This window comes from Belonocnema kinseyi, chromosome 5, assembly GCF_010883055.1.
Source record: "Belonocnema kinseyi isolate 2016_QV_RU_SX_M_011 chromosome 5, B_treatae_v1, whole genome shotgun sequence".
NCBI lineage: Eukaryota > Metazoa > Arthropoda > Insecta > Hymenoptera > Cynipidae > Belonocnema > Belonocnema kinseyi.
The window spans coordinates 31,381,654-31,405,942 of NC_046661.1; the positions used below are offsets into that span (position 1 = coordinate 31,381,654).

The 24,289-nt window shown below is 33.1% G+C and overlaps 1 protein-coding gene across 1 annotated transcript in view; it reads left to right on the forward strand.

The window, feature by feature from the left end:
- The window catches only part of LOC117173043 (iron-sulfur cluster assembly enzyme ISCU, mitochondrial), a 50,785-nt gene extending 35,152 nt beyond the window's left edge, over positions 1–15,633 (forward strand). Inside the window, exons 2-4 of the mRNA XM_033361411.1 lie at positions 7,350–7,574; positions 7,740–7,818; positions 15,142–15,633. Of these exons, the coding sequence (XP_033217302.1) occupies positions 7,350–7,574; positions 7,740–7,818; positions 15,142–15,221 (384 nt within the window). The 3' untranslated portion in view covers positions 15,222–15,633. The remainder of the gene's footprint in view (positions 1–7,349; positions 7,575–7,739; positions 7,819–15,141) is intronic.
- The last annotated feature ends 8,656 nt before the right edge of the window (positions 15,634–24,289 follow it).

The window sequence follows — 24,289 nt, forward strand, 5'->3', positions numbered from 1 at the left end:
GATGCCGCTTTGGAAAACCAGATTTACTATCTCATCTGGCAAAAATCGTGTGACAACTAACAAGGTCACGTTTCAGAGAAGTATCTTTCAGGGCGACACCATAAGCCCACTCCTCTTTTGCCTCACGTTATTGCCACTATTGAATTGAATTGAATTGCCACTTGAATTCCATCGAGTTGAAAATTAATTATATTTCATAGTTGAAAATAAGATTTCGAAAGTTTTGAATTTGTATTGATTCCATTTTCAAAACTCTAATATACAAACATTTCAATATTTAATGTTATATTTGGAAAAAGGAAGTCTTATCTCCTGATTGAACGGTTATGGCGGTAAATATTACGATTTGTTTACACCGATCTCCTTTAACCTAACATAACCGAATGGCTCTGACGGCTTCATGTATGCATTGATTTTTAAATTTTGAGATATTCTTGTTGTTGCCGAACTTTTAGATTGTTTTGATAGTGTGTGAAATGATAGTTTTAATAGTTCTAAAACTTTTAAAAATGTGTTAAGACACTTACTATCTTTAAGAAAAATGTAAAAGTAACAATAATAACAGTTTTCAATTTACGCAGATTTTCGATATTTATGCGCAATTACATTAATTTATTAATAAATGCAAGTATTAAACTATATAATCATTGTAAAATAATGATTTTCTTGCAATCATAATGGTAAAAGAAACCTAAATTAAAACTAGGGGTTTTGCCATCTCAATTTACAAACTGCCCTGATCATTGTTCGAAGGCTGAATTTTTAATTAGACATTTCAGAATCCTTTCTCAAAAAATCGCGCTTTATTAGACGAGGGGGGTTTTTTTTATCACCCTTCGAACAATGCTCCGGGCAGTTTAGAAATTGAGATTTCGAAACCCCTGGTTTTAATTTACGTTTACCATGCCATTCTGGCTGCAAAAAAACAATTATTTTACAATTTTAATTTACTTTAACATTTGAATTTATTAATAAATTAATGTAATTGTACATAAATATTGAAACTCAGCGATAATTGAACATTGTCGTTAATGTTACTTTTACATTTTTCTTACAGATATTAAGGATCTTGAACTATTTTTTAAATTTCAAAAACTATTGAAACTATTATTTTACACACTATCACACACAACTTGATTATTTTAGGTTAAAGGACATCAGTGTAAACGAATCGTAACACTTACCGCAATAACCGTTTCATCAGGAGCTAAACCTTCCTTTTTCCAAATGTTCTGTTCCTTTAAGAAGTTTTCTTCACATACTACGTGTCTAGGTTTAACAATGAAATCCTTTTTGGCACGCTTAATTGCTTTTTGTCAACTTTCAAACTCATTTTTTGGAACGCAGAATAAACCTTTTTTTACTCCGCTTGAGCGGGCTGAGTCATACCCTGATTTACAGTTCGGAGCTATACACCGATGCCCACCCATTTTGATTACATAATTAATCCGTAAGCGAATAAAATGCGCCAAAAAAAAAACGATAGATTTATGACACTTTACAAGTTCTTACATGCAAAATAATAACAGACAACGGGCAGACCGGGCATCGCAGTAGTGGCTTCAATGTTTCAAGACTCGCCGCTCTTCACAAAACTGACTCACGCCTCTAATACAAAAGCGAAAATCGTGTCAGCTCCCTGCTCATATTGAGGTAATGATCCTTACAAAATACGTTTTCGGATGTGCTGATCGCGAAACCGGAGCCCCTATGACCCCTATACATCAGCATCAAGATCATTTGAGGCGTTCTCTCGAAGAACGACCTAAGTGCAAGTTAGTTGTTTCGAGAAAAAACGATTTGAATATTCAACATTGTACTACTCATCGTTAAATATAATTAATTCATTTTCTGTTGATTTATTGCAAACATATACCGTCAAATAATGGATTTAACGCATAAAATCTTCAATAAACATTTTTAAACAATATTTTTAGTGAGAGATTATGGAAAAGCACTTAGGTCGTTTTTCGGAAGAACTACTAAAAATATTTTTTATGGCTATAAAAACACGAGAATAATTTAATGGTAAGAGATATTTATTTAATTTTATTTAATGATATAAAAAAAAACAAATGTTATTTTTTATTATTTGTTTATTCGCACCTGTCTCGTTGTGATTTTCTTTTCAAAACAATGGGTGCTACTAAATGTTGAAGTTGTGATAGAATTAGCAGTCGTAAAAGTGTCCATTATTTTATATTTAAAAGACATATCGCTTTAAAAAAGTAAACGACACGGCTACACTGCTTGACTTTCGCGACTGAAGCACAGGAGCGGAGTCAGTTGAGTCGAGCGGAAGACTACGCGGGTGATAATATGGTAGGCGCGTGCTTTCAAACACTCAAAGTTTTCTCAAAAATTGATTAAATACTATGAAATTTGGTATATAGATATGTTGGGCCCTTGTCTAAGTATTAACATTTTCTCCTGAAAAACGACCTGTTGCCTTAGGTCGTTCTTTGAGCGACCGTCTCATTTGAAGGTCAACTTCGTTCATTCGAGAGGTATCATATTTTTGACCACAGATTCTGAAAGAGCGGGGAATTCTAGGTTCAAACATATTTTTGCCCATGGGTTTCAGAGACCTCAAGAGGTGATATGAAGGTCAAAAACATTTTTTTAGAATATGAAGGTGAAATAGATCATTCTAAATTCCCTGAAAAGTATCTCGTCATGGTAGTTGGATACAGAAGAAATGATCTTCGCACTTAGAGTCACATCCAATTGCAGAAACTGCTGCAATTCTGGCGCAATTCTCCTGAAATCGCGCGTATTTGTAAGTTATGATCCTGATACCTGGGTATTTTTGCACTTTTGCCCACACCTGTAAGTAACTTTGACAGCTCTTACAATTCGACATGACCGTCTTTATGAAGTCGAACTTATCCGATTCGTCTGTTTCATTACCCTTCAGCTAACTTCACTTCAGCAATGGAAGCTTGTGGCTTGCAATTTTGAAGATGGCCACAAGTAGCTGTACGATGTAGGGATTCGGAACTCCAGTACCGACGATTGGTCAGGGTAAGCAAGCGGGCCCGCAATCGTCATCATGCGACCGCAGCTCTACATTGGTGGGTAACTTAGCCTCTGTAGAGGCTACTACTATAAGAACAGAAATTTCGCCTTGCAATACGCATGTTGGCAACTTTTGTGTTGTTTGTGGGAAATACGTCATCAGTATTGAAAGAAAACCTTTTACAGGTAAATTAAAAGAAAATTACAGAAATTTCTTCAGTCTCGATACTAATGGAATGGACAATTTGTGGAGTTCGAAAACTATATACGTAAAATGTAGATTACAACTTTTATACCAGAAAAAAAAACAAGATTTTCCTCACCAATGATTTGGCGAAATCCGCCAGATCATAACACGGATTGCTTTTTCTGCTTAACTAATACATCTGGGAAGAAATGGATGATCAACATACGAATTCTAATGCGTTTACTCAAGATGAACTGAGTGACTTGGTTCGATACGTAGGACTATCGAATGAACTTTCGGAGCTAGTAGCATCTAGATTAAAATAAAAAGAGGTTCTAGCTCCTGGAACTCTTATATCTTTCTACCGAAATCGAGATTGTTCATTTAGGAAATTTTTTTCAAATAAATTAAATTTGGTATATTGTAACGACGTTGAAGGTCTAATAAATGAATTTAAGTGCGTTAAGTATGAAGCTAGTGACTGGCGTCTATTTATAGATTCTTCGACAAGAAGTTTAAAGGCTGTTTTGCTCCATAATGGCAACATATATGCTCCTATACCAGTCGATCATTCTGTCGTGTTAAAAGAAGAATATAATAATCTTAATTTACTGCTCCAGAAATTGAATTATGATTCTCACGGCCGGCAGTTGATCGGAGATTTAACAATAACGACTAGCTTATTAGGCCAACAAAGTGGATTCACAAAACAGCCATGTTTTATTTGTGAAATGGACAGTCGAGACCGAAAGCAACATTATGTGACAAAAGACTGGCCACTTGGACAAAATCGAACACCAGATACCATGAATATTTTACAGGAAAGTCTTATCCCTGTACATAAAGTCATCTTCCACCAGTACATATTAAGCTAGGCTTGTCTAAACAATTCATCAAATCAATGAAGTACTTGCCAGAAGGAAGTGATACTTTTATGTAAATCTTTGAGTAGTTTCCAAAACCTTCTGAAGCTAAGATTATTGAAGGAGAATTTGATGGCCCACATATAAGAGATCTGTTGCAGGATAAATAATTTGAAAGAAGAATGATAAAAAAGGAGCGAGCGGCATGGCAAAGTTTCAGATAAGTTCAACAAAAATTTCTGGGAAATAATAAAGATGCTGATTAATAGAATATTGTAAATAGAAAGTTAAGAAATTATATATAAATGGGGTATCTAATGCATTTAAATATCTATTTTCTTCACTCCCATATTGATTACTTCTCGGAAAATTTGGGGGACTTCAGCGAGGAACAGGGTTAGAGATTGCACCAAGACTTCAAGGATGTCGAAAGAAGATACCAAGATTATTGGGACATAAGTATGATGGCGGACTATTGCTGGTCTCTCAAAAGAGATACTGCTACTCTACATAAAAGAAAATTTCTTCGTAGATATTTCGCCAGTAAAGGAAAACATTATTCGTGAATTTATTTTGTTAATGATAGCGTATATATGACCTTCATATGACTTCTAGAGATCACTGGGACTCGTGTGTAAACATATATCCGAAAGTAAAATTTTCTGCTCTTTCAGAATCTGAGCTCAAAAAGATGATAACTCTTGAATCAAAGAAGTTTACCTTCAAATGACCTTGATCCTGACCTATAGGGGTCATACTTTTTTTTTAAAGTAGATCACTTTTTGTATTTTACCGTCCAAACGATAAAAATTGGGTTTCAAACGTTTCCAAACGACTCAGCAAACAAATGTTGGAAAACATTAAAAGTGTAGTGCAAGTGTGAAGTCAGCAGAAAATTTTTGAAAGGGCAATACATTTTCGGATTTTATCGTCCGAACGATAAAGATAGGTTTCCAAACGATTACATATAAAAAAACGTAATTTAAAAAAATTGTGCTATCTTCACGGACGTCTAGTTACACCTGGCTACGCAACGCATGACCTAAACACTGAGTGGCTAAAAGCGAACTGAAGCGAATGTCCTGCGACATTCTTGCCAGTGATTGAAAATGACTGAAGCAGACGCCCGCTTTTTTCATATACTCCTGCGTTGTTGTGGAATTGCTCTGCTGACCTATCAGCGTCACTCTCTCGCCCCCTTAGACCGAAGTGTATGTGCATTGGAATAAGAGTTTTCTTTTTACAGTTGTATTCTTTTCTGCATTACATTATGTATTTTTTGTCTATCCGATTTTTTTATTTATAATTCGAATGGAGGTGTGGAAAATTTGGCGCAGTATTTAAAAAGAGAATTTAATTTAAACGATAAACAATTGGAAAAGGTTAAAAACAAACTAAATCATGATTTTATCCCTCATTTTAAAAGAAAATAGCAGATTGCAGCATTTATTAAAGCTTGTTTTGGAAACAAGTTTGCAGGTTGGTGGAACACATATTTTATCGTAGAATTTCACTCAGGTGACTTTGTAAAATGTTGTACTTCGAAAAAACGAAGGAAATTTATTGGATATATGGGAAAAATATACTGACATCGACATAAGAGAGGCTGTTTTTACACTCGCTAAATCTATGTAATAGGAAGACAGTATCAGAATTCATGAATTCAATTTTACCTTCTAAATGAAAATGAAAATACGAATGATTTCCCGATTCCTTACACATCAGAAGAAGTTTTGGTGTTAATAGAGGAAGCTGATTTGTCTAAAAGTCAGTATCACATGACCCATATGCAGGCAAAAAATTTAAGTGCTGACATTTACCCAGCATACGACAATTTAAAAAAAGCGAAAGAAAAATGTTATCCACATTCGATTTAAGTAACGGAAAAGGGTTTCACAATCGAATTAAAATCTTTATTAGATCATACTATATGTCGTATTTTTAAAGGTCGCGATATTTCTCTTCTATTTATGCATACAAGGAAACCTCATAATTTGAAGTTAATTGTGAAATACGGTTGTGATGGTTCATCAAGCCAAAGCACGTAAAATCAAAAGAAAGGTGATACAGGTATGGTGGATAATTGTATCTTCACAGTTTCAATGGTACAACTGCGACTTCACTTAGAGCATTCGGTAAATTCTGTAATGCGGCAAAATCCTAATCCATCATCAACATGATATTGCAGGCTATTTGCTATTTTGTTCATAAAATTGGTTTATAGCAAATAAATTGAATGATGAATAAATTATTTGTATTCTATGAGTACGTAAAAATTTATTTAAAACAATAGAAAGTTCACCTAATCAGTTATTAAAGCGTGAAAAATTATTATGTACAAAATTTCAGTTTTTCCATACTTCGAGTTAAAAAATTATGAATGAACAAATAGAGGAGAGAGAAGTTCGGAGCCTCAATGCCTCAAAATGTCGTAATTTGATCAAATCCGCGAAAGTCATTTTTCACAGAAAACAAGTACATTCTCATTATGATGAAAATGTAATAGTTCACGGTTTTTTGTGCGATCAAAATTAGAATTTTGGATTTTCAACAAAATTCCAAAAGTTGTTGCGATAATCTTGTACGGGCATCAAAAATCACCGTTTTTCTTTTTACGATTTTTCATCGTATCATGTCAATAAATCATTTTGTTTACATGAGCTTTCTCAACAGAAAAACATTCTTGGGGCACTTAATACTACAGATACGGCTCTGTTTCTTATAAGCGGTGAAAGAAACATCTAGTTAGTATACAAGAGCCGGTCGAATATTGGCACTCAGCGTGCGAAACTTCGTTATTCCACTAGTGTATACAGCGTTATATGTGGTAGCATTAAGTTAGTTTAGTATAGGTTTGCGTATAGTATAAGTTAGAAAATCGGATATAGTGAGAAAACATTTTGTGTGCGTATGCATAGAAGCATGTGTGTATGTGTTGACCTTGTGACGGTATAAATAATACATATTTTCCTTCCTTCTAGATTGAGAAGTTTTTTGTCATACATCAACTTTGAATTATATTAACATGAAAATTTTATGTGTAGTTTAAGAACCGATTCAAATATTATAAAAATGGTAAAAAATATAATGGATAGCTCTAGAAATTATTTTGTATGTTTTGATATATCAGTTTTAAAAACATATTTCCAAATTTGATCAATTTGTGTGCAACCGTCTTGCTAAGGTTATCCTATTGACAAAAAAGTGGTTCATCCGTACAATTTACTGGTTGAAGATTATATTTCATTAAAATTAAATCATCAATTAATTTGTTCCTTCAGGTTTTGGACCACTACGAAAATCCCAGAAATGTAGGCTCGCTGGACAAAAATGATAAACATGTTGGAACCGGATTAGTAGGAGCTCCAGCCTGCGGAGACGTTATGAAGCTTCAGATTCTGGTTGACGACGATGGAAAAATTATAGACGCAAAATTCAAAACATTCGGTTGTGGTTCTGCTATAGCCTCAAGTTCTCTCGCTACCGAATGGGTCAAGGGAAAAACGGTGCGGATTAACATTATCTACATTAACATTTATTTAATTTTTTACATAATTTTACTTCAAAACACTTCTGATTAAAATAAATATCAATTGATACCGAATTTTTGAAAACATAATTATGATTTATAAAATAATCCTAAATTATAGAATTCTTTGAAATATTTACAGGTTGATGAGGCACTGAAACTGAAGAACACAGACATTGCAAAAGAATTGTGTCTACCGCCTGTCAAACTACACTGTTCGAGTAAGAAAATTGTTTAAAAATTAGATTAGAATTACCTTTAATTCTTGTGTGTGTGCGCAAGTGTGTATGGTGTCCCATGAGTTTACCTCAACCTTATTACGGCGGATAGAACAAAATGAAATAAGTCGAAAAATCTCATAAACTTCTTGGGCCCGATAGTATTTTGGGACTTACAAAGCTTTGAAATTGTATGTAGGTGAGTCGCTTTTGTGTTAGTATTATGAAGATGCATATTCTCCAGTGGTTGGTGTTAGGGCGCACTGTACTCCTACAGAAGAAAGGCGACTTGTCGAACCCAGGGGAATTACAGGCCAATAACTTGTCTGAACACGCTGTATAAGATCTTTATAGCTATCCTTAGACGTAGGATTGTTATAGAGATATACGAACAACATGGCTCGACAAACGTACAACAAGTTGCCGAGAAAACCTGCTGATGGATAGGTGCGTCTGCAAAGAGGCAGTATCCTACAAGCGCTGCGTATCGATGGACTTCTTATCTATCTGTTGGAAAACCTTTGAGAAAGATTCTTCCAGGCCGACACCATGAGCCCTCTCCTCTTTTGCCTCTCATTTTGTCACTATTTCTTGCACTTTGCCATTTCCATGGGTATTTCTGCGGCAAAACTCGCAATCGAAAGCAGAAGGTCACTCATGTATATTACATGGATGATCGTAAGATCTATGATAAAAATAAAGAGCAACTTAATATATTTCTGAAGATTGTCAGTGTACATTTAAGAGATTGGAATGGAGTCTGGGTTAGAAAAATGCGCCAAGGTTAATTTGAAGCGAGGAAACCCTAATGGCATCCCCATATGCCCTAATCTCGTCGATAGAAACGCTATACACATATTTGCTCTGGAAAGACACATATATAGACGTTCCGCAAAGCCGCATCCAGGACGCAATATCGATTAAGAATGCTCTCCGATGTAAATACAAACGTCTTATCGAACTGATTTGGTCCTTCGAACTATCGACGAGAAATAAGGTATCTGCAATTAACATGCTTGTTGTTACAATTGTACACTATTCATTTGTAGTGGTTCCATGGACGAAGTACGACCTCAGATCCCTTGATTTTGGTTTCATGAAAAGTTATGCACGTCAATAAAAGCATGCACCTTAAGTCTTCTATTCCACGACTTGACATCTCACGCCGCAAAGTGTGGAAAAAGTTATTGTTTTGTTAATAAACCTAATATCTCACGATATTAAGCTCGAAAATTCAAGCCAAATATGGCCCTTTTTGTGATTTTAGCTATAAACTCAACGGTACTTATATAATTTATGTTATTTTGTTGGGTAAAACTATGTTACTTAATAATTTGAGTCCACTGGACTTTAATCGAACGAAAAAATTTACGTAAGGGTTTTTGTTTTTCTAGAAAATTCACTTAAATATGAAAAATTGTGTATTTTCTTATGAAAAGACGTGTATTTTCTTTACCAACTTTTTTATTTTCATAGACTACATGCTGAATTTCTTAAATTATTTAGTGTTAAACATTTCTGAGTTAAGGTGTCATTTTTGTATTGTAAAATAAGGAAACAATATTAATAAACTCTAGTAATACTATTCAAATGCGGAAAATTCCGCAAATTACCGAAAACATTATTTACATTACGTATTTTAGTTGGTAAAACTAAAATGTAATTTTACGAATCGTCACTTTCCCGAAAAATGCATTGAAAAATCAAAAAACATGTATTCTTGGGTGCAATAATGAGTATTTCTTTATGAAATGTAATATTGTGTTAAAAATCATTCTAAATTAGATAAATATTTTGAGTTTGATGGTTTTTATAAACAAAATAGATTATTTAACATACCTTATAATAAGCTTTTGCGAAGTATTAATGTGATGCGCTTCCTATTTTTTTCGTTTTATAAGAAATATTATCACAAATGATTTCTTTTCCAAGTGAATTTAAGAAAAAAAAAACTCTTAGGTAACTTTTTTGTTGGATTAAAGTTCAGTGGACTGAAATTTATAAGTAATATAGTTTTTTTCAAAAAAATATCTTGAATTGTAAAAGTAACGTCGAGTTTATAGCTAAAATCGCAAAAAGGGTCATACTTGGCTTCAATATTCGGGCCTTGAAAAGTATTTTTGGCCTTCTCGATCATTTTTTCTTATTCCACATTACTTGAATTATAATGACTCCAATTTTCGTGAAATTCGATTCATCAAATCGTGAGATATTAAGTTTATAAACAAAACAAAAAAACTTTTTTCACACTGCGCCGTGAAGGTGGTCGCGGAATACTTAATCTTGAATATCTTCATAACACAATTATTCTGGGTAGAGCACATATAGTTACATATGGCCAGGGCCCTAATCAAGAAACCACAGGAGATAAACTTAAGCGAACAGCTCCTCGGCAAGAGGATGCACTGAATCTTCCAAAGAAATGTGAAGGATCATTCGATATCGTATGAGCTAACGTTTGCTTTCCTCAAATCACCGGGATCGACGTCGGGCACGGGGGGTTTCATTTTGGAGTGTCAAGACTGTGTCATTTCAACTTTAGCATACCGTCGACACATTTTAAGCCAAAACATTCCCGATAGCTACAGAGCGTGCCATGCACACCCCGAGCACCTGGGACACATACTATATAGTTGTCCACACTGTTTAAAAAATCTAAGGGAAATTTAATATACATGTGAGTAAAGTAATTTGAATATATCGTACATTAATTTTAATATACCATCATGTAAAATTAATATACATGTATATTAAATTCGGTAAAACAGAGCGTAAAAACACCAAGTTCTTTGATGTCTTTGAATCTTGTCAAATATTAAAAAATAAAGTAGTAATCTTAAATTGATCGACTAAATACCGCCTTATAATTAAAGTGCAACGTGCGGGTGGTTTTTTTTTTCTAAAATTCGCTGTAAATGTTAGAATTTTAACGTGATCACATGTGCTTAGGGGTTAGGTTTCTTAATTATTTTCTCATTTGAACTTTTGCACTTAAAAAACAGTGTCATTTATGTTTATATAGTAAAGAATATTACGTTTTATTATTTATAGTTACAAATGACTTCCAAAATTCTTTTTAATTTGTGTAAAGTGCAAATATCTGTCTTTTCTAATAAATTATTAATACGCGGTATATGAAATTGAATGCATATAGTCTCTCAATGGCCATTTCGTATAATGAGGTTTTAAATTTAATATATAAATCGATATTAACATTGAAAACATTTTTAACAGTACAACTCATGCGGGAACGACGTATATCCAAAGGCACAATGCGACACTAACAGATTTAGTTTCACTATTATATTTTTATTAAAAAATAACATTTTACAATTTAATTGTAAAAGGTCCCATACGAGATAATGTTAAAACAGGACCAATGCGCTGCCGTGCCCTCTGTTGCAATATTTTTGAACCATCAATTGCAAGTCATATATATGTACGAAAATCTGTTCAAGGAGTCTGATAGGGCTGGTTTTCACTTTTTAATAGCCTGAAAGGCACCCCACTGTGTTTGAAATGCTAAGATATTTTTGGGGAAAAGGCAGAAGGCCGTCTTACTTGCGTCACTCTTGTCGTCAGAGTTCACAGTTTCTTACACGGCGCTATCAGCAGAGAAAATCATATTGAATGGGGGCGTCTACACACACACACACACACACATATATATTCTATCAGACAGAATATATATGTGTTTCTGTGTGTGTGTATTACGGTATCAAAAAACGCATGCATCAACTAGACAAGAAGATTGAATGGGCAAGACAGAATGCGTCCCGAGTTCAGTGTGTGATTAACTACATAACATCTGGTAGATCGTTCACAGAAAGGGTTCGAAAGTTCGTCCAAGAACTGAGGACCTTCAAACACACACTGAACAAGTCAAAGCTGCTGATAGTGAAGTAACATATTGTTGACAAAATACGGGTGTTATCTGATTGAAGTAGAAGAATACAGAAGAGAGAGAGATGGATTAGGGAGAATCAACAATTTCTTGCTGACGCATGCCGATCACTTCAGCGTTCTTCTTACTTCTGGCAAAAATCGACCCAAGCCTAACGAAGTAGAGACTATTTGGAGAGAGTTATACAAGATCCTGAAAACATGGGAGTTGAAAGAAGATACTGATAATATAATCCGCTTCAAGGAGTTTTCGGACGAGCTTATAACATCCGAGGAAGAATGTCCATCAATCACTGCTGAAGAGGTGAAAAAAGCACTGAGGGGTTCGAAAAACTTTTTCGCTGCACGACCAGATGGTATAACGAACTTCTGGTGGAAGATGTTTACTTCTACAAACCAATATAAGGCCCGCATATTCTCCTCATATTTAAAATCCGAAACGCCCATTCCGCAGTGGCTGGTGCTCGGATGCACTATACTCCTACTGAAGAAAGGCAACTTGTCCAACCGAGAGAATTAAGTCCAATAACTTATTTGAACAAACTGTAGAAGATTCTTACAGTGCTGCTAAATAACATGGTTGTTCGAAGAATTAAACCTGTGGAGAGAAATGTACGAACAACGTGGTTCGAAAAAAGGTGTAGCAGGATGACGAGAGAACCTACTAATTGACAGGTGCGTCTGCAAAGACGCAGTAGCCCATCAACACGTCTTGCCAATGGCCTGGATTGAGTACCCAAAAGATTTCGATTCAACCTCTCACATAATTATCATCGGTCTGTTGAAAAGCTTGAGGGTTCATTCACATATAGTGAAATGCATAGAGAGATTGATACCCCTTTAGAAAACTAGATTTACTCTCTCATCTGGAAAATATCGAGTGACAACGAACAACGTCACCTTCCATAGGGGCACCTTTCAGGGTGATAATATGAGTCTGCTGCTTTTTTGCATCACACTTCTGCTTCTATCTCTCGCACTACGAAATTCTTATGGATACCTCTGTGGCAACACTAATCATCGCGAACAAAAGGTCACTCATGTATTCTATATGGATGGCCTAAAGATCCATGCGTCTGGTAAAATCAAAGTTCAGAGTGCTTTAAATATCGTCAAGTAGTACACAGGAGAGATTAGATTGGACAAATGTGCATACATTCTTCTGAAGAAAGTAAAAATTATCGTCGTTCCCGAGGAGCCCGAGCTTGCCGATATCAGTGAAATTAGATATCTTGACACTGGAGAGACCTATACGTACCTGGGCGTGTCTCAAAACCGCATTCAGAACGCAACATCAGTGAAGGAGTCTCAGAAGCAGATACAAGCATCTTATTCGGATGATTTGGTCTTCAAATCTGTCGGCGTTGAACAATGTATTTGCGTCGAACATGTTTGCCATCCCGGTTCTATTCTACTCGTTTGGGGTAGTTCAATGGACGAAGAACGAGCTAAAGGCCCTTGACATCTCTATATCTCCAGGCGGTTCAGACCATTGGCCTGAATTTTAACATCAGAAGTGAGGAAAGTGCATTAATCCATCTAGATGCTTTTTTTCTAAAGGCCGAAGTGAAGAAAGCAGAGGTTGATAAATTCTGCCAAGAGATACTTGATAAGAAAATGCACGGAAACTTTCACAGAAATGTAGAACAGTCCTGGTTAAAAGAGCCAACTTTTGCTTTTCTCATTCATTAGGGCTTAATTTAGGTGCAGAGGGTTTTATTTTCACGTGCCAGGACGGTGCGATTTCCACTTTAATATACCGGGACCGAATTTTATGTCAAGAAGTTCCTAGCGATATGTGCAGAGCGTGTCACATAGACGCTGAGTACCTAGAACACATACTATCTAGGTGTCCCACCCACGCGGGAACTACGTATCTTGACAGACTTAATGCGACCCTAAGAGAGCTTTATTACCATCTTTGTCGCTCTTACGGTGTTGGCCGTGACCCTGTTCTGCAGAATGCTCCGAAGGAGATAGAATCAATTGTCTAAAACGAGAAGTGCCAGATTTTCTTGAACTACAATTTTCGCACATCCGTCTCCGTTGCACCCCGAGGCTTAACATCGTTCTTCAAGACTTCGAGAAACGAACTATATTTGTACTCGAATCACTGCTAAGTAGAAGGATAAGAAGGAGAGGTACTAAGACCCCAAAAGGGAACTGCAATGACTGTACCCAACACATTCGGTTGAAGTAATTTTCCTTGTGATCGGTGCTCTCGGAGGTGCTAAGCTATCACTGGTTCGTAACCTTAAAGCCATCGTACCAAAAAAAGCCAAGGCACTTGCGAGTTTGATGCAGAAAGCTGTCACCCTTTGATTGCTTCGTGTCTTTAAGACACGAAGGTTTCACCGGCCTGTCGCTGTGATTTCGTCGTACAATGTGGTTAGACATAAAAAGTGCGATGGAAAATATTCTGGGATCGTCCCCACGCAATAGGGAAATGCGTAAATCACATTAATAAACATAAAGATAAGAATAAGGAACTTGCTATCGTAGAGAAACATCGAACACAATTTTCTGAAGCCAGCAAGTCTACGATAACGAAAGAAGTTGGCGTAACGTGATTTACGCATTTGTGAAGTTGTCAAGCACAAATGTATTAGCGATTTTTATTTCGCTATATAAGAAAATAAAGCATTCATCCGTACAAAAAAATGTTTACATTATCCAACTGTATATTTGTTGCAAATATAAGAAAATATAGATAAATGATATACTGTATATCTGTTGTGAATACAAGAAGATATTAAAAAGATTATTTGATATAAAATTAGTAATCTTTTATTCTCTCTTCCTCCTATTGACATATTTTACTATTTTATGATATTTTTTTGATGGAAAACCCATTAAAAGTCTTAATAAAGAATATTTTATTTTTCTGGTGCCCCGGTTTTAAGTTTTACATCTCATATCTATTATATATTTTTTCCCTATTGTGCAGGGATGATCTCAGAATTTCGCCATCCTTATAAAAAATGTTTAGGGGTACAATTATGCCCTTATATTGACCTCTTTCTAAGAAATCGCATTTTTTATGCCTTTTACTGGCGCCAAGTAATTTTTTTCAATCGAACACGAAGTGAAAATTGTGTCCTTTTTATTAGCTAAAATTTTCATTCATATGACATTTCTCTAAAACCAATAAATATATTTTAAAAAATTCTAAAACTTCAAAAATCTTAATTTTTACATCAATTTGATGCTCGCACCCTCTACATTTTTTTTTAATCGGGAAAAAATAGGAGTGTTATCTCACCTAGAGAAACAAACTGTTGCAATACGACCGCCGAAAAATAAAAACAAGTTTTGTGAATCACCCTAATATATGTGTGTGTATTATGTTATTGATAAATTTATTCATTAGTATAGTTGATTAATTTTAAATTTGTGTTGATACCAGCTTATACTATTTTGCAGTGCTTGCAGAGGACGCAATCAAAGCAGCTCTATCAGATTATCGTATAAAGCAGCAGGGAAAGAATGATAGCGAGCAATAAAGCAATAACTGACAAATGCAAGTTTAGCTCAGTATAGGATAAGCTTATTAAGAATGTAAAGTTTAGTTAGGAATTATACCTTTAGAAATTTATTTGTGCAAATTATAATGTATAAATACAACTTTCCAATCGTTTAGTAGATAGGAGAAATGAGTTATTTTTTACATGCTGAAAGAAAATTTCTGCAGTTTTATTTATTGCTGTTAATTTAACGTGGGGTTTTATTATAATAATACATGGTTATTACTTCGTAGAAGAACAAAGAACATTTTATATGTCTAGATAATAATAACACCTATTTTTTTTAAATTTTAGATCTTGTATTTTTTATTGTACCAAAATAGTGTATTACACCATAAGTTGGGTTAGGCACGTGTTTACATGGGAACATAAAGTGAATATTTTTTGATAATGATGATGATCACTACCCGAACATTCTTCTATTTTGTTTTCTCCATTTGTCAAATTTCTCGAAGGCCTGATCATATTTATGCTTTAATTTTTCGGATATAGCGAATACATTGTGCGTTATATATTCAATGGTCCTTTGTAGAACTAGTAATCTGTCAGTGGGGTGGCACTTGAAACTAATAACAAAGGACTATAAAAAATCCATCACGTCAGCGTTTTTTTAACCTTAAAAAACAGCTTGAAACTATAAAACCCAACAATATCAACCCTTAAGCCATATGACCCTATTCCTACATAGCTCAATGACCTTGAGATCGATAACCTATAACCTTAAAACCCATGACCTCAAAATTTATAATATCAAAACTCATAAATTTCAAACCTCAATCTCGGAGATTTTTAACTTTATAATTCTATACGTCCATCACTTCATAACCTCAAAACCCATAACCTCCATAAACCTGAGGTCCCATAACCCTATAATACCAACAACCTATAACCCTAAGAATCCAAAATCTCATTACCCTAAAAACCCCATAACCCTAAAACTCTTAAATGCGACAAAAAATGCTCTTGAAGTTGAAAGGAGTAACAAAAGTAATGCTATTAGCGACGAATATAAAAGTACAATGGAAATATCGGATATCGAAGCTGATGACGTCGCTGGGGATATACAGATAAACGATGAAACATCAGAAGACGATAATGATAAAAATGCCAATGGGTTCACTCAGGAAGATCTTAATGAATTGTTCCGAGATGCTCGACTTTCAAAAGAAATTTATTGATTTCAAATCGTAGATTTCAAATTATTTATTTCTTACGATCAAATCGTAAATCGAAAAAATAAATATGAGTCAAAAAAACATGTTCTTCGAAACTCAGATATTTATTTAATAAAAAAACTCCTTTTGAAACTTATTTGTTCAGACTAAAATTACTAATCTTTAATATAATTATTTAGGTTAAGAACCTTTGAAAAAGGTTCGCATGTGTACCGAAACGTCAGGAAGTTTCAAAAGGAGTCTTTTCTATTAAATAAATATCTGAGTTTCGAAGAACATGTTTTTTTTGACTCATATTTATTTTTTCGATTTACGATTGGACCGTAAGACATAAATAATTTGAAATCTACGATTTGAAATCAATAAATATCAACGGTCGAAGAAAGGATTGATTTGTTTCATCAAATCATTTTACAATTTCAAAAGAAATTTCTGAACTAATGGCGTCAAGATTGTAAGAGAAAAATTGCCTAGATACAGGAACTTGTATCAGTTTTTATCGCGAAAGAGATATCCAAGTTAGAAAATATTTTACAGGGGTAAAAAATTTAGTTTACTGTAACAATATTGGAGAACCAATAAATGAGTATAATGTTTACCTGCTTAAAATGACAGTTTGAAATCCAATAGAAAGTGATTAATACCCTTTCGGGTTTTACCCGGTTCTATACGGTTTTTATTTGTTCTTTAATTTTGTGAGATCTGTCCGGGTCTACCCGGTCCTTATCTGGGAAATGGTAATAAAAAATAAGTTGTTTAAATATTCTACCCGCACCTACCCGGTTTTTATCTGGTCGTCGGAAACAAAATGAAAATAGTCATATAAAATTACATTTCTACCCGGATTTTATCCGGTCTCTATATGGCAATCGACGCTTATGAATCGCGTTATGATGAAAGTGTACCGGCTACCTGGTATTACCCGGTTCTTACCTGGCAAATAGAAGTAAAAATTAAAATAAGTATATACTTTAATAGCCGGTTCCAATCCGGTGTCTCTAAGGCACCTGTCCACTTGTGAATTGTAAAGTGATAGTGTACCGGCTACCCGGTGCAACCAGGTTCCTATCTGGCAAATAGAATCAGAAATTAAAATAAGGACATACTTTTCTACCCGGTTCCTATCCGGTCTCTTTAAGGTACCTGGCCACTTCTGAATTATTAAGTGCAAGTGCACCTGCTATCCGGTTCGTATCTGGTAAATGAAACCTGAAATTGAATCAAGGATATATACTTTGCTACCCGGTTCCTATCCGGTCTCTTTAAGGCATATGGACACTTGTAAATTATTAAGTGAAAGTGTACCGGCTACCTGGTGCTACCCGGTTCGTATCTGGCAAATAGAACCAGAAATTAAAATAAGTATATACTTTTATACCCGGTTCCTATCCGGTCTTTCTAAGGTACCTGGCCACTTCTAAATTATTAAGTGCAAGTGCACCTGCGACCCGGTTCGAATCTGGCAAATGGAACCAGAAATTGAAACAAGGATATATACTTTTCTATCCGGTTCCTATCCGGTCTGTTTAAGGCATATGGACACTTGTAAATTATTAAGTGAAAGTGTACCGGCTAACTGGTCCTCCCGATTTGTATCTGGCAAATGGAACCAGAAATTAAAATAAGGACATACTTTCTACCCGGTTCCTATCCAGTCTCTTTAAGGACACTTGTAAATTATTAAGTAAAAGTTTACCGGCTAACTGGTGCTACCCGGTTCGTATCTGGCAAATTAGACAAAAAATTAAAATAAGGATATACACCAGGATTTAAAAGATATTGAAAAGAGATATCAGGGTCCCAGTAGGCACAAAGTTTGGCGACTTCTTTATGACATTGTTAGGATATCTTCATGACATCCTATGTCCATGTCGTTACGGTGTCTTTGCGATATCGTAAAGACATCGTCAGATCAGCAGACGTATTTACTATATCGTAAAGATACCTTAACGACATGGACATAGGATGTCGTTAAGTTGTCGCACCGATGTCGTAAAGACATCGCCAAATTTTGTGCCTATTGGGGTGTTTGGGATAGCAATATGTTGGCAGACTCTTTGTTGGTCCTTGCAGAGAGACATATCAAACCAACACAAAAGGAAGGCACTACGAAGGTGATTTACAAAAAAATGAACGCGTTATCACTCTAAACTGAAAACACATGAAATGACTACTTTCAAAGTTGTGAAGCTCTTTAGGAATTGTGAATCGTAAGAGGCGAGGGGACTCACTTAAATTAAGCACCCCAAAGGGATCAAATCTCCTGTGTCCACGTCATTGTTTCTAAGTATCATATCGCTAGACCCGGTAAGTAAGGAGTTGACTGGAACGCATAGACTAGCATTAAAAAAAGGACATTTCAATGCCTTTAAATGCATATAAAACTCGTTTCCTTTCAATCATTTTCAATGCGCATAAACTTCTAGGCATTACAGTGATTTGCTTGTAATGCCTATGAGTTTATGCTATTTAATGTCATTCAATAATACCAAAGATATTAGATCCTAGATACGGCATGGGTCAGTGGTGGGGACGGCCGATATATATATATATATAACTACGTTTTCGACTATATCGAGGTGCTGCCCTCTTCAACTTTTCACCCTTTCTATGGCAACCGCGTCCTCCTAACACGCTAGCGGTCGGGGTGGGACCGGGGCGCACACCGAAAGTTGTTGAATTCCAAACCGAACGTGATTTTCTGTTTCTCGTGTTCGTCTTCGCCATCACTATAGCAATCTTTGCTATAGCTGAGTCGGTCGCCTGGCTCTGTACGGCCTGCACGCCAAAAATGTTATGAACACTGAATTACCTAATTATATTCAAATTAAAGAGAGCCTCAAAATATTCTATTTATTATTTTAAAATTTCGAGACAATAAGTAAATTAAAAAAATTCTTTTCGTACTTTAGAATTTTAGTGAAATTTCAAAAATTATTTTTTTAAACTAAACTTAAAATTTAAATGAAATTAAAATAAATTAAAAAATAAATCCAATTTAGTAAAATTCCAGATTTAAATAAAATTTAGTTGAATTTAAAATGTAAATAAAATTTAGCTAAACTTCTGGTCTGGTTTTAAAACAATTCTATTCGTACTATAAGATTTATTGCAGTGCAAATTTAAAAATTATGTTGTAAAACTAAATTTAAAGATTGAATGCAATTTAGATCATTTCAAAAAGTGAATAGATTTGAGTTAAATTCAAAATTGAAGTAAAATTTGGTTAAATTTAAGTAAATTTCAGTTACAATCTAGTTAAATAAAAATGAAACTGTCGTTAAATTTTAAAGTTGATTGAATTGAATACAGATATGTGGGTTGTTTCTTGGCTTCAACGATGGAGAGCATTGAACTGAGCTGGAGAAATAAAAAAAAAGTTCCGTCATTTTTATAATAATTAGTTAAATTCAACAAAAAACTCCGGAAAGTAATTAGGACTCATAGTTCTCAAGTTTTTGGTTTGAAACTTTTCAGATGTCGACAATGTCAAAATATAAAAGGAAGCGTTTAAACTTCAGCATAAGTATTTTGCATGGAAATACTTTATTATTCCACAATTTTATTTCACATTAAAAGTATGTTAGCAATTAAATAATTATTCCATTCAAAATTATTCAGTTACGAAAATTAGATTATAACTTCAAAGCCTTTGAAATTAAAAGATTTTAAATGAGAGAAATTTTAAATAAAAACAATTAACATTACAGTACAATTATTTTCTTTTAGAAGCATAAAAATAAAATAATAAGTATTAAAAGAAACTAGTTTATAAATTTAAAATCTCAGTATTTTTAAATTTTCGAATATTCTTCGAGTATAACTTGACAATTAGACAATTAAAGTTATTTAATTTTAAACGTTTTCAATGAAATCACTTATGATTCGGCAATACATTTTTTGCAGCTTTAGGATATAAATAATTTAAAGCTGCAATAAGCAGATTATTCGATGTCAAACCTCGTGGAAAATTGGAATAAATGTAAAACCTTCGAAATCGAAAACTTTTTATGAGGAGAGAAATTTTTAATTGAAAGGTTTTAATATATTTTCAATTCAAAACATTCAAATTCAGTCATTTTATAAACAGAAATTTCAAGAATTGTATTATTTGAAATTTTTTTCATAGAGTTAATAAATTAAAAATGCAAGCATTAATATTTGTTAAATTTTGAATATGCCTGAAGTATATGGTTTAATGGCCTTGACGATTACATTCTCATTGCGATAATAACGCTTCGCGCTTAACAGTTAGGTTATACAGGCTCTAATTTTTTAAATTTTGGGCTAATCCAAAAATTCGGCTAGAATAGTTTTGAAATATATTTTGTATCTGGTGGATATTTTGAATGAAATTTGTGGATCTATGAAAAAAATACATTTTTCTATTTGTTTTAAATTTTCAAAGTTTTGAAAAGTATATAACTTTTCTAATTTTCATCAAAATTAAACATTTTATTTTGATAATTTGCAAGTCTTTTACCCATCTATGAGAAACTTTGACAAAAGTTTTTATAATATTAAGAAAAAATTTGAAAATTTTGAAAATGCTATAATTTTTTTAATTTTGGGCTAATCCAAAAAATCCTCAAGAAAAGTTTTGAAATATATTTGGTATCTAGTGAAAATTTTGAATGAGATTTTTGGATCTGTGAAAAAAATAATTTTTTATATTTTTTGAAAATTTTCAAATTTTTGAAAAGTATATAACTTTTCTAATTTTCATCAAAATACAAAATTTTATTTAGATAATTTGCAAGTCTTTCGCCCATCTATAAGAAACTTCGACAAAAATATTAAAAATTAAAAAAATATATATATTTCAAAATTTTGAAATGTTCCCAATTTTTTAATTTTGGTTCGAAATATCTGATTAACAATCTTAGCCTTCATTTTGGGTACCTTCAGAAGTGTATCAAATGTGGACTTGATTGGACAAATCCTTCAACAGCAGCGTGGCTAAAACATTCAGGTAACCATACATACAGACAGACACCGATGAAATTGTATGATTTTCGGATTCTGTGAGTGTCGAAACGTGAAGATCCGTTAAAAACCTGAGATTGAAAATTTGAACGATTACATTACATTCTCAGGAATAAGAATGTAAAAAATTATTTGAAAATAGAATTTCGTCACTTATTTATTACATGAAAACATTTGTTCTTGTTTACAAGATGGAAGAAGTAAGAAAAAAATCTTGATTGGAATATATTAATTTTTTAAGAACAAGAAGCTTTAAGCATTATAACGCTAGGCGTAAAGAATTTAAAAATATATTCCTGTTTAATTTAATAGACTATATTAAAATGGAAGTTTTAATATTGTTAGAAATAAATATTCACTTTAACTTCAAGTACCTAGATGACAGTTTTCACTTGTCATATGTTCAATTGTAATTTTTACATTATGTATAATTGTCTACTGTGTTATAAATTGCAGTTGAAGAAAGTTGTGAAAAATACAATAGAGCGGAATTAAACTTCGGGTTTCAATAAAGATCTTTGAAAAGAAGTATACAATTTTGGAAAAAATAAGTCTAACAAAAAAGTGCCAGATCATGTATTTTTTGGTTCGATTCATAATTTTATTCAAATATGAAATTCCTTCCAAATTTCTTTTTAATTATGCAAGAAATAAACATGGTTAATATCTTTTTCAAATAAAAAGTCGGGTTTTTCGCATGATTGTCGTTCTTTTTCTTAAAAAACCTTTTTTTGTTAATGAGGTAATTAATTTATAATGCATAAGCCTTTACATTTTTATACAAGAAACTGAAACTTAATGAGACATTGCGGTTTAAAAAATGCAATTAGCTTAGATATTAAAACCAACATGAATACGAAAATTATGGCAATTCTTATGTCAAGTTTTAGTATTAAATGCTAATAAAAAAAAATTAAGCAAACTTACATTTTTTCTTAAAGATAGATTTTTGGAGCAGGGAAAATGACATTTTGTAAGATTAGGTTACTTCTTATTTCAATTTGAAAAATGTTTCATATTTATAACATGGCCTTAGCTAAACTATAGAAGCGAGCCTTATTTCCTTTGACTTTCGAAAATGCTCCTTACACTTTACAGCTGTAAAAAAACTCATATACCACTAAATTCAAAAATATTTTTAAAATGCAACATTTCAGAAGACATTTGTCTAGGTCTATAAGGAAATTAAGGAAAAAATTTTGTTTTAAGTTTTTATAAGGAAATTGCTATTCAGAATTTTTATTTCTTTAACCAGAAAAAAATAGTAAGAACATATTCAAACACAATTCTGGTTGATTTAACCTGACAGTTTTTTTTAGTTTATTTAAATTTAAATAAAACTTAACTGTATCTTCAGATTCCCTTTTCTATTAATTTCCAAACAAATTATAACTTAAATAAAAAATAAACTTTTTAATTGAAATTTGTTATTACTATTTTATACTAACATCTTTGCTACATGTTAGGCCTAATTTTGATTTCAAAAAGTCTTTAGAGTTTCCGAATTCCTTCAAGACCTTTTCTACTCAATTAAAATTATTTTTTCATTCACTTATAAAGTAAAATTACATCATTACCATTTTGGATTTCAAATGCACTATAATTTGGCGCGACCGAATATATGGTTGTCTGTCGCGCCTCTACAAGTATGTGGAGGAACCAATAGGTACATATCGCGCCTCTACAAGTATGCCACAAACTTGCCAGCCGCGCTAAATATCGGTATGTGGTGTAACTAATCTCATGCCGTATCTAGAACCTAATATCTTTGATGATACCCGGCGAACCGCCAAATTGTATGACGTGCAATGCCTTTCGCCAAAGATATTATAAACGTAGATGCGGTACGAGGCGTCGGAGTGGGGAATTATATATATAGGACATCACATTTTCTGCCCTATCGAGGTGCTGCCCTCATCGTACTACGAAGTCGAATTCTTATTTTCTCATTCTTCGTAAAATATGACGGTAAAGCAGTAGAAACATTTTTTGAGGTTAGAAATGTTTGACATGTATGTATCGCTGAATTTTTTCAGATCTGAAGCTTGATCCAGGTTTTCGGTACAGTCTTTTTTTTAATTATAAAAAAAATTTTCTCGAAAAATCATACTTTTTATTTAAAAAAAAGTATTATAAAAAGACATTTCGAGATAAACAAGTGTGGAAAACATTGTTCTTTGAAAAATTATTTTTTTTAATTGAAATAATCAAATATTTATACCAAAGAATCAACTTTTTCAATGTTGGAAGTGTTTAAACATTATTGTTTAAATTTAAAATAACAATAATTAAAACAAAATATATTTCTGGATAAGATATCTTGGTTGAAAATGTATATAGTATTTTTTAAATCACAAAAGTTCTTCCGAAAAATCGAAATGTTAATTAAAAAACACGTGTTTTTGTATATGAATTTATCGGTAAATTTTTTTTATAATTTTAATTTTAAATTCAAACAATTTTTAACACTTTAAATATTAAAAAAAAATTTATTTGATAAAAATATTTTATTATCGTATTTTTAATAAATAATTAATACTGATTAAGAATTTTATTTTTCGGGATATTTCAGCCGTCCTCATAGAATTACAGAAAATTTGCTCGAATTATAATCTCAGCGCTCGATCTTGTTAATTTTTTCCTACAGTATTAATAAAAAAAAACTGTATGGAAATTTTTGAAATCACAAAGTTAAAGATAATCACAATTAAAAATTTAAAAATTCGCTGTACATTCAATTTTTATTCTTGGGTCTTGACAATTTTTTTCTAATCCATTTCAGTAACTGGTAAACAGGGGTGATTTTCTCTTTGAAGATAAGTGATTAAAATTTGAAAAAATTGGTTAGGCTTTTTTGACATCTAGGTATGTAAAAAAGGTAAACTG